Raw genomic sequence first — 14,180 nt, 5'->3', positions numbered from 1 at the left:
TGATTGTATTATTTATAATTTTTAATGTAGATACAAGTTTTATGAGATATGTTTTACTATTAATTTAGTTTTAAAGTCCAAACCGTTATACAAGTTGTATGAGGTGAAATATGAAGCCTCTTTGCTATATGAAATAGGGATTTTTTTGGGGGGTTCTCTTAACACAGAAGACTTGATTTTGAGCATTGTCAAGATGTTTAATCTGTTAACAGCAACTTCTTCAGATAAAATTCAATTACAGCACCAACACTAACATATATCTAACTCAACAATAGGATTGCTAAATAAAACAATACTGTCCATTACAGGGAATTTCTAGTCCATATATTTGAAGATTTTTTTTTTTAAATTGGGTATCAGCACATCAGTAATGTTGATATCACATGAAAAACAAATATACATCAAACATTTTCACAAGTTTCAGAAGTATGTGATTCACATGCAAATGTTCATCACACACTCACAGAAAAAGAAAAGAAAACGTTTACAGAATATTTATATTTCTCCTCTGGCATGTTCCAAGTAATGTCCATGCAGTTCTATAAGGTTGGAAAAACAAGCATTACATTCAGTACAAATGAAGTCACCAGTTGTGTCCTCGGTCTTCAATATGGACGGTGACTGGCTTGAACCATTTAATTCTTCAATTGCTGAAAAACTGGCCTTAGTGTGTTTTTTAACCATGTGCCCCTCATTAGTCTGAGAATTAGTTTTGGTGGTGCATGGAGCTTCAGTGTTTGGTTTTGGCTTTTGTGATGGATGTAAGGTTGAGGGACCAAAGTGTGACAACCGGTGAGACATTTCTCCTCCATTTGAACGGGGGAATGAGAGTAGCTTCTCTTGCCTCTGATTATCACAAAGGCTGTAATCATAGCTTTGATGCTGGAGATGGTGAGATTGATGTTCTTCTGTCCTAAGTAGCTGGCCTCTCATTGCTATTGATCCTTTATCTACAGCCTTGTGGCGAAGCTGATGGTGAAAAAGCAAGTCCAAGTTCTCAAAACTGGCACTACATGTACCGCATTCGTAAGGATGCACAGCGGACTGCTGGTCAATGGTGTAATGCGTCTCCATCGGATCATTTGTGCAGTGAACAACTCCGTGTCGCTTAAGAATAACAGTGCTTGCGAAACCTTTTCCGCAAATATCACAAATAAAGGGCATTGTTGAGCGGTGCCACTCTTGCTGGTGGTTCCTCAACTTTTGCGCATTTGAGAATGTGTGAGGACAGAAGGGACAAGCGTAAGCATTAAGTTCTGGATGCTTCTGCAGATGTTTATTGTACAGTCCCACAAATCGAAACCCCTGTCCACACTTGGGGCAAAAAAAGCGCCCTCTTTTCTGTCTATGCAGCCGCTGATGAATCCAAAATTTGTTCCAGTTTTTAAACATCCTGTTGCAATCAATACACGTGAAGCTTTGACCTCGTGAATGAGTGAGCATATGGGCTCTCAGCCTTCCTACATGCTGGAATATTCGTCCACATTGTGGGCAGAAGTACTTTCTTGGATCTGCTTTGTGGCGCGTACTGTTCAGTTGAGATACAAAATAGCTGGATTTGATGGGCTGACTGACTGAATAGAGGTTATTCTGAGAGTCATAAACAGTGGTGGCCATGACCTGAAGAGGGCAAGCAAGTAAAGACGAGCATTTTTTGAGCTTCCTCTGGAAGGAAAAATCTTTTGGAGGAGATTTAACTGGAGTTGCACTCCGCATTTTTTGAGGAGTTCTTCTCTTCAAGGAGTTTTTGCGTTGTAATCTGTGAGGTGAACTGTAAGAAGACTTTGTTTTTGCGAGCCGGATGGAAACGCAATGCTTGTTGTGCGTATGTAGCTCTGAAATAAGACTAAACGTCTGCTTGCAGCGGTCACAGCTGTAACGCTGGGTATCAGTGTGTCCTTGCAAATGTAATTCATACTCATCTCTGGTGCCAAAGCAACTTTTGCAAAGGTGACACCTGAAGCTGATAACACCATCCAATTCCATATCTTTCAAGGTAGCATGAGGGTTACTTTTACCCTCACAAGTGTGTACTTTTAATGGGCCGATCTGAGAAAACCCCTTACCACATTTTGAACAAAAGTAAGGCCTAATAGACCAATGCACTCTCTCATGGACACGTGCCGTGCACGCTTGAGTAAATGATTTGCCGCATACCTTACAAGAGTATGGTTTTTCTCCACTGTGAATACGAAGATGGATTTTGAGGACAGACTTGTAGCAAAAGACTTTGCCACAGATTGGACATGTTTGGGGTTTCCCTTTCCCTTTCCCTCTTCCTCGCCTTCTCCTTTTAGGGGTGATTTGATTACTATGGCAGTCATTTTCCAGTTTATCGGTCATGCTTACTTCTTTCTCATCCACAATTTTCTCAGGCGTGGCTCTATCTTGGAATCTGTGTGCATGTTTCCTATTCCTACTTTTGGATTTATGGACTTTGCTGTGGGATCGAAGGTTGGAGAGTTGAGCGAAGGCTTTGCCACAATCCTGGCAGGTGAAGGGCTTCTCACCTGTGTGAACACGCAGATGAATAATATACGCTGAGGCATGATTGAAAGTTCGCCCGCAATATTCACATTTGATAACCCTTTTTTCTTTGCGTGGCCTTCCACGGGAAAAGGAAGGATATCCATGTTTACTTTCTGTGTTCTCCACACTGCTTGCCTCAGCATTGGCTTCGGTTGAAAGTATCTGGTTATTGTGCTCTGAATCTGCCTCTTCAAAGGCATCGTCCAATGTTACATCTTTTTCGTTTAATGAGTCAGAAGGCGAGGCTCCTTGATTTTCAGTGTCCGAAACATTCACATCTGCAGTGTCCTTGTGGATTTTTTTGTCAGAATATTCTTTGCATTGGTTATCACTTTTATTAGAGCAGGACATCTCACAGACAGCGTCCTCAGATGTTTGGACAGTCGAACAATGGGCTTCATTCCTTTCGGACTGACTACTTGAGATTTCATTTGTTGTAACAGACCTTTGAGTGTCAGTTTGTGGTTCATTTAATTCTTCATTAAGCAGCAGTGATTTTGGTTCATTATCTGTGGTGCTGGAAAGACAATCAGAATTTGTCTCACGGTCTTCCGAATATTTCTGTGTATCCATACCAGCCTCGTTGACAGGGGTAAAATCAGAGTTTAATTGCTGTGGAAATGTATCTACATTTACTTCACAGAAGCCTTTTTCTCTCTCTTTTTCCTCAGCATTGGAGGGCAAGGAGTCAGGTAGGACATTAGTGGCTACAGGTGATGGTTCTGCCACACTTCTGTTTTGGGAGTTTAATGCCAGACCTTTCGAAATTAATTCCCCCATTCCTCTCTTCATTGATTGTTCCTGGGTGTCAGCCACATCAGAGTTGGTTTCATTCTTCTTGGCCTCTCCTTCAAGCATGATGTGCGAATCGTCTGCCGGTGCCCGAGTCCCCCCCCCCCCCCCCCCCCCCCCCCCGGGGGAGCGATCACGGCGGCCGCGGAGTACCTGGGGGTAAGGACAGACAGACGAGGCGAGAGAAAAGGAGACGGAAGGATGAGGAGAGACAGATACGAGAGAGGGGAGAGAGGTCAAGCTGAAACTAAACAGAAGGAAAAAGAATCGAAGATAAGACAACCTATTATAAGATGTATTGCATCTAATACTAAGTAGCATTAGAACTTTAGCAGCTGCTTCACTTGCTATCCATATAACAGGTGGACATATCAATTTATTAACAGAGTTGTATTATGGTTTTTGATTTTGATAGCAAATTATTATTTTCATAAAAGCAGTATAAAATATGATTTCCATATTGTCAGTAATAGGCTACTCAAATGTAAAAATTTCATTCAGGATATTGGCTCAATATTCTGACTTCCAAAACATTTACTAGGGCGCAATATAAAACGTATATAAAAAAAAACACATTTAATGAGTAGGTGAATACTGCATTATAATAATAATTATTACTATTAATGCGTTTATGTTTCACATGTTTCTTTGACTGGCCTTCTGCCAATGATTCGTGCTTTTATTTAAGCGGCTCATAAGAGTCATTCGTTAGTTAATAGAACTACAGCAAAGAAAACAAAATGTAGACGTGTGCACTATTCGTTGTCTTTGTATTTTGTTAGTTATTTTCTAATCGTTTTATTTTGTGATGTTCAATTCAGACTGCAAACGCACAACTCGGGTAAAACATTTTTTCCAGTGCCGCAGTAGATAGCGGCGTGATGGCGCTCTGCAGGCGTTTGCAGTCATAGGCCATTCCTGCCGTTAACAATGCACGATTCTGTGATGCTTCGGTGAATACTGCATTATAATAATAATTATTACTATTAATGCGTTTATGTTTCACATGTTTCTTTGACTGGCCTTCTGCCAATGATTCGTGCTTTTATTTAAGCGGCTCATAAGAGTCATTCGTTAGTTAATAGAACTACAGCAAAGAAAACAAAATGTAGACGTGTGCACTATTCGTTGTCTTAGTATTTTGTTATTTTCTAATCGTTTTATTTTGTGATGTTCAATTCAGACTGCAAACGCACAACTCGGGTAAAACATTTTTTCCAGTGCCGCAGTAGATAGCGGCGTGATGGCGCTCTGCAGGCGTTTGCAGTCATAGGCCATTCCTGCCGTTAACAATGCACGATTCTGTGATGCTTCATGCATGCTCTGTTACAGTCAGCCCTGCATCTACCAACACAGCACAACCTGTCCTTTAAGAATGGGTTTATTCTGTAAAGCGAAAGGAGCGTATTTAAACATGACAGGAATGTGTCTGTGTTAATTCACCGTTAACGTTACCTGACGCTGGACCTATCGAATCATTTCAAATCCTCAAAACTTATTTTTTAAGAGCACCACTTATGCAAAAATGCCCATTGTTTGCTCGACTGCTCAAAATTAGATTCTGCCTTTATCTTGTAAAAAGCACTTGAGAAAAAGCAAAACAAAGCAAGGCAGTTTGCACCAACCTTTCATGCTCTTTCCTTTCAGCACCAATGAACTACGCTTCAGCAGGGTTGCCAGGTTTTCACAAGAAAACCCACCCAATCGCTACTCAAAACTAGCACAATCGCGTTTCGAAGGGGTCCCGTTAAAAATCGCATTCCTGAGGGTAAAATTCACATTTTTTGGCGGCGTTCTCCTGCTAAAATTCGCATTCCATGGGATAAATATCATGTTATTAGTCGCTTCAAACCGCGTCAAGTGTTAAAGTAGCCCAATTCCGCGGGAAACCCGCGGACTTGGCAACATTGTTCAGGACGCATATACCTAACAAATGGGAGTTTCCTTTTCCGTTTCCGATAAAAGCCTCTAGACATCTCATTCTGGACGTGTGGCTGAATAAAGACAATCACCGAGTATGCAACAAATAAATGTTAAATCATTTTAGTTTGACTGCATTTAACGCGCAACATATGATGTCATACCATTAATTGCATATAAAGGATGGGTATCAGTATGAATTTTATTCGTTTTTATTAACAGTAAAAAAAAAAAAACACATTAAAATGTTTCATAAAACAAAGTGTTTTGACACGCATGGTAAACGAATTACACCTGCAGAAATGGTTTAAAATTAAATATGAAATTATACATGATAATATGAATTTCTAAATAAAACATGAAATCATAAAAGGCAATTAAACTTACTGTACATGTCGTGACAAAGGGCTGATCTGATGCTGCATTTCATTTACACAGAAATGAGTATCATATTGACTCATTAACAGGCATCACAAACTAACAATTAGCAATATTTACATAATGTATTAATCAAAGTTAATGTAAAATTATAAATATAGCCTACTACTGATCATTATTAATTGTTCCTAATGCAGATTACGAACTTATATTAATTTACTTATTTGTATGGTAAAAATGTACTAGTATAGAATTAATTTTATCCTTGCAAAATGTAAACCCATGTTTTTCATGTTTGCTATTGTGTAAAATAAATTCAACATACAGAAACTTACACAAGCACTAAAGAACTCCTACCACATGACAATTAAAAGACAATTCTGACATTTTTGTCCCTCCTGAGGCTTTGTATCAGATGCAAATTTACCATTGTTGACTGAGCACTTAAAGCAGCTCCTGTATTTATTTGTTCAGTCCTCCATCAGATTTACTACTTAATCAGCTCACCAAATCAATCTTCATCATTTAGAGCAAGTCCAGCAAGTTTTACTATTACTAGCAACATTTAGCACAGTATAAAACCCTCAGGAGTTTAATCTTAAATGAACATGTGTGCATGACCACACCTGTTGTTGGTTTATTGGAGACTTAGAAAGATGTCACTATTGTGTTTATTGATGCAACGTAGGACATGTTTACATCAAAATGTATTTACAGTGCACTAATACACATCAGCTACCTTAAAAACAGCACTTAACTGTTCTATTTGACATTTATACAGTGCATTCGCCAAAAATCTTTCTGTTTGTATTGGGGGACAAATAATCTGTATTTAATAGATGAATTAAATTAAGGCAACATCAATGAAATACAGAGGAAGCTGAACAATGTATTAACAAGACAAAAAAACCTGTTACACTACTGATCAGATATGAAACTTCAACTATTCTAAATTATTTCTTACTACTAAATGGTATAATGTACTCAACAGGTGCTGCCTTATGACCTCTTTTTCAACATTTTGATTGCATATACAGCAATAAAGGCAAGCAGCAGATCCACCTTTTATGAATGCATGAACACCGTTCACAGGAAAGGTATCGGTTTCTGCTCTAGAGCATCTTCTGTGTCATTATTCGTTGTTGTTGGTGGTGGTGTTTCAGGCACTGGCCCTAATAGGCGATGAACTCTCCTCCTATGATTTCTAAGGGACACTGCGTCAGGATAGCTGCGCTGGCAAATCTGACACTTATATAGATGGTGTTGAGTGACTCCCCTCGACAGCTCATGACCTTCCACTATATGATGGACCCTCCTTCTGTGGTTTCGGAGGGACTGTTCATCTGGATAGCTGCATGGGCAAATGTGACACTGAAACTGATTGGGAGTGATATTTTGCTCAGTTCCCTTTGATGGCAGAAACACACCACCCACAATATGATGCACTCTTCTTCGGTGGTTTTTCAAAGATTTTATGTTAGGATAGGAGCGGTCACATATCTGACATTGAAATGGTCCAGAACGGACCGGTTCTACGGTACTCCGATTAGTTTGTTTCGGCTGTTTAGGCCGATGAACTTTCCTCAAGTGATCCTTCAGGGACTGAAGCTTTGGATAGTAGCGAAGACAAATGTGACATTGAAAAGGAGTAGATGGACTGGTTTGTGCACCTGCTTGATGCAACTGTTCTTGTGCATCCTCCGCTGGCCTCATTCCGCTGTTGAGTCGATGAACGTTTCTTTTATGCTCCTCGAGTGCCTGAGGGGTTGGACAGTTATGGTCACAAATCTGACATGTTAAGACAGACTGCCTGCTGTGTGAGACCAGGTGTCTCTTGAGCCCATCTAGACAACTGAACCAACGCACACACACCGGGCACCGAATCGGTTTAAATGCGGGTTTACAGGTATTGCTTTGAATGTGAACTTTAAGCATCAATGGGCTTTGGAATGTTGTACCACAACGAGAGCAGGTGTTTTTCTTCTGACCTACAGTATCGCCAGTACAACGCAATCGTAAGTGTCTTAACAAGGAACTACGGAGACTGAAGTTCTTTTTGCATTTATGGCAAGTCAGTGCCTCAGGAAATGGCCTGTTGTTCAAATGTTGAGGTGCTAAGAGTCCAGGCGGTTGGGCTTTTATGTTATGCTCAGAAAAACCTGGAGACTGTTGGGGCCGAGTCGGAGCGCGTGATGGTAGCGCTTGGGAAAACGAATGAGGTTGTTGCTGGGCAGCTCTTTGCTCACTTGCAGAGCTTTGAGATTGGTGCAACTGCTGATGTGCCTCAAAATCCATCCACGACTGCAGGTTCTCACCACAGTGTGGACAAATGTAGGACTCCTGCGCATGCTGTTGCAGGTGTTCGAAGAGAAGTCGAGGACAAGTGAACGAGGCTCCGCATTCGCACGTCACTCTTCTTGGGAGCACAGATGGAAGTGACATGATCCCCCAGTTTCTGTTACTGCTAGTATTCTGAGTGCTTTCTTGTCGGACTGCTTGGTTTTCTGTAGATGGTGACAGGACGAATAAGTTTTCCTGAGCCACAGGTGTTTTAGGCTCCACGGTTCTGTTACTTACTACTAAATCAGTGTTTGTTGCAGGATGGCACTTCTTTTGATGCATATTCATATTGTCTTTGCGACTAAAGAACTTACCACACTGAGGACATGGAAACCTTTTAATCGGCCCAGCCATATTAGATGATGTAACATTTTGCTGCTTCAACTTTCTTGCCTCACAAATACTCAAGTGCTCCTTTAGAGTAAACAGGCGGGAATAGCTTCTCTGGCACCCGTTGCAAACAAACCTCTTCAAGCCTTTGTTAGTCACATGCACCTGAAAGCCATTACTAGGTACTGCTGACTTCATTTCCTTGTCCTCATGAGACTCCACAATGACAACATCCTCAGCTTCATCACAGTCGTCTCTAACTTCATCTGTCAAATCATCCTCATCCGAGTCCTTTTGATCCACATCTATTAGTACATCAATTTCAGCATCATCCAAAGGCATGGTCCACTGCTTTTCAACCAACTGATCTCTTTCCTCTTGTTTTACGTCAACAGTGTTGGCTGGTAATTCAACAGAGTTTTTAGTTAATTCAGTTGGCTTGGAGTTAGAAACGCTTGCAAAGACGGACTCAAGGTTTTTTGGGGGATTTAACTGGTCCTTCAGCTGCATCTTCAGCCCAGTCTGATCTTTCTTGCCGATAGGAAGTTCTGTGTTCTGTTCCTCAATCTTTATCGGCTCTGTGCCTACGCCAATATTTATATGCTGTGTTGACATTTGATTTGTTTTCGAGTTTAGGACAGCTGTATTGCACTCCTCCAAGTTTTGAAGTCTGACATTACCGCTGGTGCCTACAGTGGTCGGGGATTTCAGAGAAGCTTTACACGGACAGTTGTGCTTTTTGAGGCTGCGCATGCGTGTGTAGCCACGCTTGCATAAAGAACAGTGGAAAATTTTTTCTGTCTGTTGAGCTGTAGGGCTGATTGGTTTCAGAGACATTTTCCCCATCAAAGGTTGATGGTTTCTAGAAAATCCATCATAGCAGATATGGCTTTCTGGGATGGAGATTACCGTTATCACAAATTGTTGACAACAAAGACAAAATTTAACTCTTTCTTTTTTATGCAGGGCATGATGCATTATCAAGGTGTCTACATCTTGGAAAACCCTACGGCAGAGTCTGCACTGATGTCTACCTTCCACATTGTCCCGGCCAAAAAGTTTTTGACGAGTCTCAAGAACCACCACAGGACAGAGAGTTTGTGTCACAGATATAATCTTGCTCTTCTTAGGCAACATCTTTGCAGTTTTCACACCGACCACTGTGTTGTCTTTTTTTATCTTTGATTGAGTCTCCAGTGGCTTGGGTTTTGGTATTGTCATGGTGATCGCAGGTTGCATTGGTGCTCTCGGTGAAGCTTTTCTGGGGGGCAAGTTCCTCTGTTTCATTTGGACGGGTTGTTTATGACTCATGTAAGCAGATGCTAGCATCTTCAGGATTGATTTCTTATTAAATGCAGCTGAATCTTCACCAGATTCTGGTGATTTCTCATTGTCTTGCACAGAATGGTTTACCACATTGGAGGTTGTTAAAGCATCATGGTTTTGCTCAGGTAACTGTACTTCCTCTTCGGTCACAGGGTGGGATTCAGATGGCTTCAAGACGTTGCTGTCCATGTCTGCAGATTCGTTGCCGTCCATGTCTGCAGATTCGTTGCCGTCCATGTCTGCAGATTCGTTGCCGTCCATGTCTGCAGATTCATTGGATTCGTTCTTCTTGATGTCATTGTTTGAAGTAGGAGGTGGGCTTTGTGCAAGGGGTTTTTCATTGGAATGGGATGGTGAAAGACTGTGAAAAACTTGGTCTGAGACAGGACGGCTAGAGTCTGTTTTGCTATCTGGCACAACTGGAATACTCTCCAAATCTGATTTGACCTTGTATTCTGACCCATGTTGTTTTTTGTGGTCTTCAAGAGCTGTAAGTCCACTAAACTCCTCGCCACAGTCACATATGTAGGTGTGGACTGGAGATGCTGGAGTGGGCAACATTACACAGTGGTGTTTTTCAAGGAGATCTTTGCTCGCAAATAAGCTTCCACAGCTGACACAAGTAGGTAGTGCTGATTCTGGCTGTTGAGAGTTATCACTAGCATGAGACGCTTGGTGCACCAGGAGTGATGCCAAATTATGAAAAGTAGCTGAGCATGCCACACAGCTGTATGTTTTAGGACTTCCAGTAGACCTTGTTTCTTGAAGTCCAAGCATTTTGTAGGTGCCAGATGATTCCTCTGCCAATGTTAAAGTTAAGAAGTGCTACCCACGTTTTTGTTATTGTTTAGTATATCCTAAAAAGAAAGCAGACAAACAACATTAGTGGCATAGCATGAGTTAAAATGTTTTAAATTTAGAAATAAATAATGAAATGTTATATTTACATATGCTGTCGTGTTTAGGGCCCTATGAGCACTCTCAGGTAAGTTACAATAAAAAAGTAATTAACAGTGTAATTTGATTTCTGTACTAATTACTTTCTTTAAAAAGTATTGCATTACTCATTACGTTTTAAATCCCATATCAGCCTCGACCAGTACAATAGAAGGACAGGCATAAAAACTGCTCTTTTAATTCTATCAAATAAATAATATAACATTTTATTACATTACATTATATTGAAGTTGAGCCACTGATGTCACATGGACTGTTTTACCGATGTCCTTACTACGTTTCTTGACCTGGGAACATTTCAGTTGCGTTGCTGTCTATGCAGGGATTTCATCAAAAATCATCTTAATTCGTGTTCCGAAGATGAACGAAGGTCTTACTCATAAAAAATCATCTTAATTCGTGTTCCGAAGATGAACGAAGGTCTTACGGGTTTGGAACAACATGAGGGTGAGTAATTAATGACAGAATTTTCATTTTGGGGTGAACTATCCCTTTAACGCAGTACACGTAAGAATGAACTTCCACTATAAGGAATACAACTTAGAAAAATAAATGGTATAATAAATAAAAAGAAAACAAATAGATATAATACAAAAAGATTAGAAAAGCTAGTGTTAGTTTTTATTTTAATTTTAAAGAAAACAAGCAGTTAGTAAATGAATAGAGTGCAACTCTAAAAGGGACAAGGTTTTTTTTTTTTGCTAGAGTTAGAAGGTCAAATAAAGATGGTAGAGATGTGTTTTTAGCCGATTCTTGAAGATGGCTAAGGACTCAGCTGCTCGGATTACTTATTCATGAACTAACCAAAGTATTTAATAGCAGAAAGTTACGTTAAAACATACATTTTAACATTAAAAATTTTGATGATCAATCTATTATTATTTTATGTAGAATTGTTCAATAATGTATACAGTATTTAATGCAATTACGTCAAATAATTGTAATTAAATTACAGAAAAATTAAGAGTAATCCATTACTTTTTCAAGTGTAAAGTAATTAAATTACAGTAATTAATTAACATTGCCTATGAGTTCAGCAATGTTTCGATATAAAAGACAATTCTGTAATGCAGTCCTAAAAATGTAATTACCTTTGTACAGTGTCATTTTATTTTTGGGCACATTTTGGATGAAATTAAATTAAACTAGCATCAAAAACACAAACTCTTCACTCTTGTTTTCTAGGATGCATGAAACTGAAATATAATGTATACAGTAAAACACAATATTCAATATAATAACAATATGAGTTGTTTTACATTATTATAATAATTACCATATTATTTAAACTATGTTGTTGTTTAAATACTGAACATTTCTTGATTTCCATGACATTAGGGGAACCTAATATGTAATTTTTTAGTGCTTTTTACTTTGTGCAAAACTATCATGAATACAAAGATAACATTACTAAAAACGTGGCACCTGTGATTATAACTATATACTTGGTAAAATAAAATTAAAAAAAGCGGGAAACTCTGGAAAAAGCGGAAAAATCACGTATCGCATGCAAAATCTCACATACAACCGTCGGTGAGTTCATGCATATTTAAATGAGAAAACTCATTTCTCTCAGCTATAAAATTGCAAAATTGCTACACCGCTTTCGTTTTGAAGTAAAGTGTTAAAGTTAGTTATTCGTTATACACAACCTAGGTTCCAAATGTAGCAACAATAGAGGCAGAAAATTGGCCAGCCTGCTCATGCTTAGATTTTGATAGGCCTGGCCACTTACCGTGGCACTTCACTCAAATGTTTAATAAACGCTGTATCACAACAATTAAACCCAACATAAGGATAATCTGCAGACTACTCGTCGATTTAGTTTTAGTCGAAATTATAAAATGAGCGTGAATATAACACATGCTAATAACAAGCATTGCAATGGATGCTGCAGATTTAGTACGCTCTTCAGACATAAACAGATATAACTATACAATTAGTCTGCAACATCTCAACGTTGAATTACACCTCTTTACAAAATCAAACGCGCTTTGTAGCTACATCTTGGGCGATACAGTGCATGAGGAACATGTCATTCGCGTGCTGCACAAGGGAATTGAATGACAAAAACAGCAGCTAAAGGGCTGTATGCACGAAATAAAAACGAACCATAACAAGTACCTCAAACAGTTGCTAGCTTGCACTCACCTTGGGAAAGTACGATTTGCAATCTTGCATGATTTTAATGAAAGAAGTTATTTATTTTCAATCCGAAAGGCGGTATGTATTTTGCACCCAGTTTCTGTAGAGACGTGTAATTCCCGCCGTTCACTAATAGAGGGCAGTATCTCTGAGCGCTCACTCCCATTCCCCACATGTAAAGCTTAAATATACCGCCATCAACTGGTGTGAGGGACCGGTCTACACTACACTTTTCTCATTAAATACAAATATTACTAATAGGTAGGTTTAATCCATCTCGGATTACTTGAGAAACACCAAACATACTGAATCGCTATAGGTCTAGAAAATAAGGATGGTAGGCCCTTCATTAAATGTCTGCAATTATAGTTAGTGTTTGGACACATTTCTGATTCAATTTATACTGTTCCATATATTTGAGTGATATTTTAATAAAAACATTGAAGATGTTGCTGCTGTTCAGCAGGGATGAACTACTCCTTTAAGAGGCATATACTGACAGCTCTCTTGACCTGTAGATATAGCTGCTATAGAATCACAATTACAAGATAAATCAAAAACCTCATTAGTGGCTGTAATTAACCGAGAGATGCTGAAATTCCTAATACAATGTTTCCATAATCATAATTGGTAATATTAAAGTTCCAAAAAGCAGCATGATCTGTAAAAAAATAAAATAATCAAAAATGATATATATATATATATATACACAGTATCTCACAGAAGTGAGTACACCCCTCACATTTTCATGTGACAACACTGAAGAAATGACACTTTGCTACAATGTAAAGTAGTGAGTGTACAGCTTGTATAACAGTGTAAATTTGCTGTCCCCTCAAAATAACTCAACACACAGCCATTAATGTCTAAACCGCTGGCCACAAAAGTGTGTACACTACACCCCTAAGTCAAAATGTCCAAATTGGGCCCAATTAGCCATTTTCTTTCCCCGGTGTCATGTGACTCATTAGTGTTACAAGGTCTCAGGTGTGAATGGGGAGCAGGTGTGTTAAATTTGGTGTTATCGCTCTCACTCTCTCATACTGGTCACTGAAAGTTCAACATGGCACCTCATGGCAAAGAACTCTCTGAGGATCTGAAAAAAATAATTGTTGCTCTACATAAAGATGGCTTAAGCTATAAGAAGATTGCCAAGACCCTGAAACTGAGCTGCAGCTACACGGTGGCCAAGACCATACAGTGGTTTAACAGGACAGGTTAAAACTGACAGGACACCCTGTCAGTGCTCAGACCATACGCCACACCCTGCATCAAATTGGTGGCATGGCTGTCTGCCCAGAAGGAAGCCTCTTCTAAAGATGATGCACAAGAAAGCCTGCAAACAGTTGGCTGAAGACAAGCAGACTAAGGACATGGATTACTGAAACCATGTCCTGTGGTCTGATGAGACCAAGATAAACATATTTGGTTCAGATGGTGTCAAGTGTGTGTGGCGGCAACCA

The 14,180-nt window shown here is 39.4% G+C and overlaps 2 protein-coding genes across 2 annotated transcripts; both read right to left on the bottom strand.

Moving 5' to 3' along the window:
- Nucleotides 1-153: 153 nt before the first annotated feature.
- Nucleotides 154-3,425, bottom strand: LOC107595389 (zinc finger protein 234-like). Its single transcript, XM_016285775.1, has one exon. It carries the CDS (start codon nucleotides 3,385-3,387, stop codon nucleotides 496-498), a length of 2,892 nt encoding a protein of 963 aa, XP_016141261.1. The 5' UTR covers nucleotides 3,388-3,425; the 3' UTR covers nucleotides 154-495.
- A 2,847-nt stretch (nucleotides 3,426-6,272) lies between these two features.
- On the bottom strand, nucleotides 6,273-12,862 carry LOC107595378 (uncharacterized). Its single transcript, XM_016285765.1, has 2 exons — nucleotides 12,724-12,862; nucleotides 6,273-10,472 (listed from the first exon to the last, which is right to left on the bottom strand). The coding sequence occupies exon 2, from the start codon at nucleotides 10,390-10,392 to the stop codon at nucleotides 6,706-6,708; it is 3,687 nt and encodes a 1,228-aa protein (XP_016141251.1). The 5' UTR covers nucleotides 10,393-10,472; nucleotides 12,724-12,862; the 3' UTR covers nucleotides 6,273-6,705.
- Nucleotides 12,863-14,180: the final 1,318 nt, after the last annotated feature.

The sequence above is a fragment of the Sinocyclocheilus grahami genome, unplaced genomic scaffold (assembly GCF_001515645.1).
Source record: "Sinocyclocheilus grahami isolate Dianchi unplaced genomic scaffold, SAMN03320097.WGS_v1.1 scaffold11.1, whole genome shotgun sequence".
NCBI classification, from domain to species: domain Eukaryota; kingdom Metazoa; phylum Chordata; class Actinopteri; order Cypriniformes; family Cyprinidae; genus Sinocyclocheilus; species Sinocyclocheilus grahami.
The sequence above is the reverse complement of the archived record's forward strand: the minus strand, read 5'-3'. Positions and strand labels throughout refer to the sequence as shown.

Excerpts from the sequence above, each read along its gene's own strand:
- LOC107595389 (XM_016285775.1), bottom strand. The coding sequence starts at position 3,387 with ATGCTTGAAGGAGAGGCCAAGAAGAATGAAACCAACTCTGATGTGGCT.
- LOC107595378 (XM_016285765.1), bottom strand. The coding sequence starts at position 10,392 with ATGCTTGGACTTCAAGAAACAAGGTCTACTGGAAGTCCTAAAACATAC.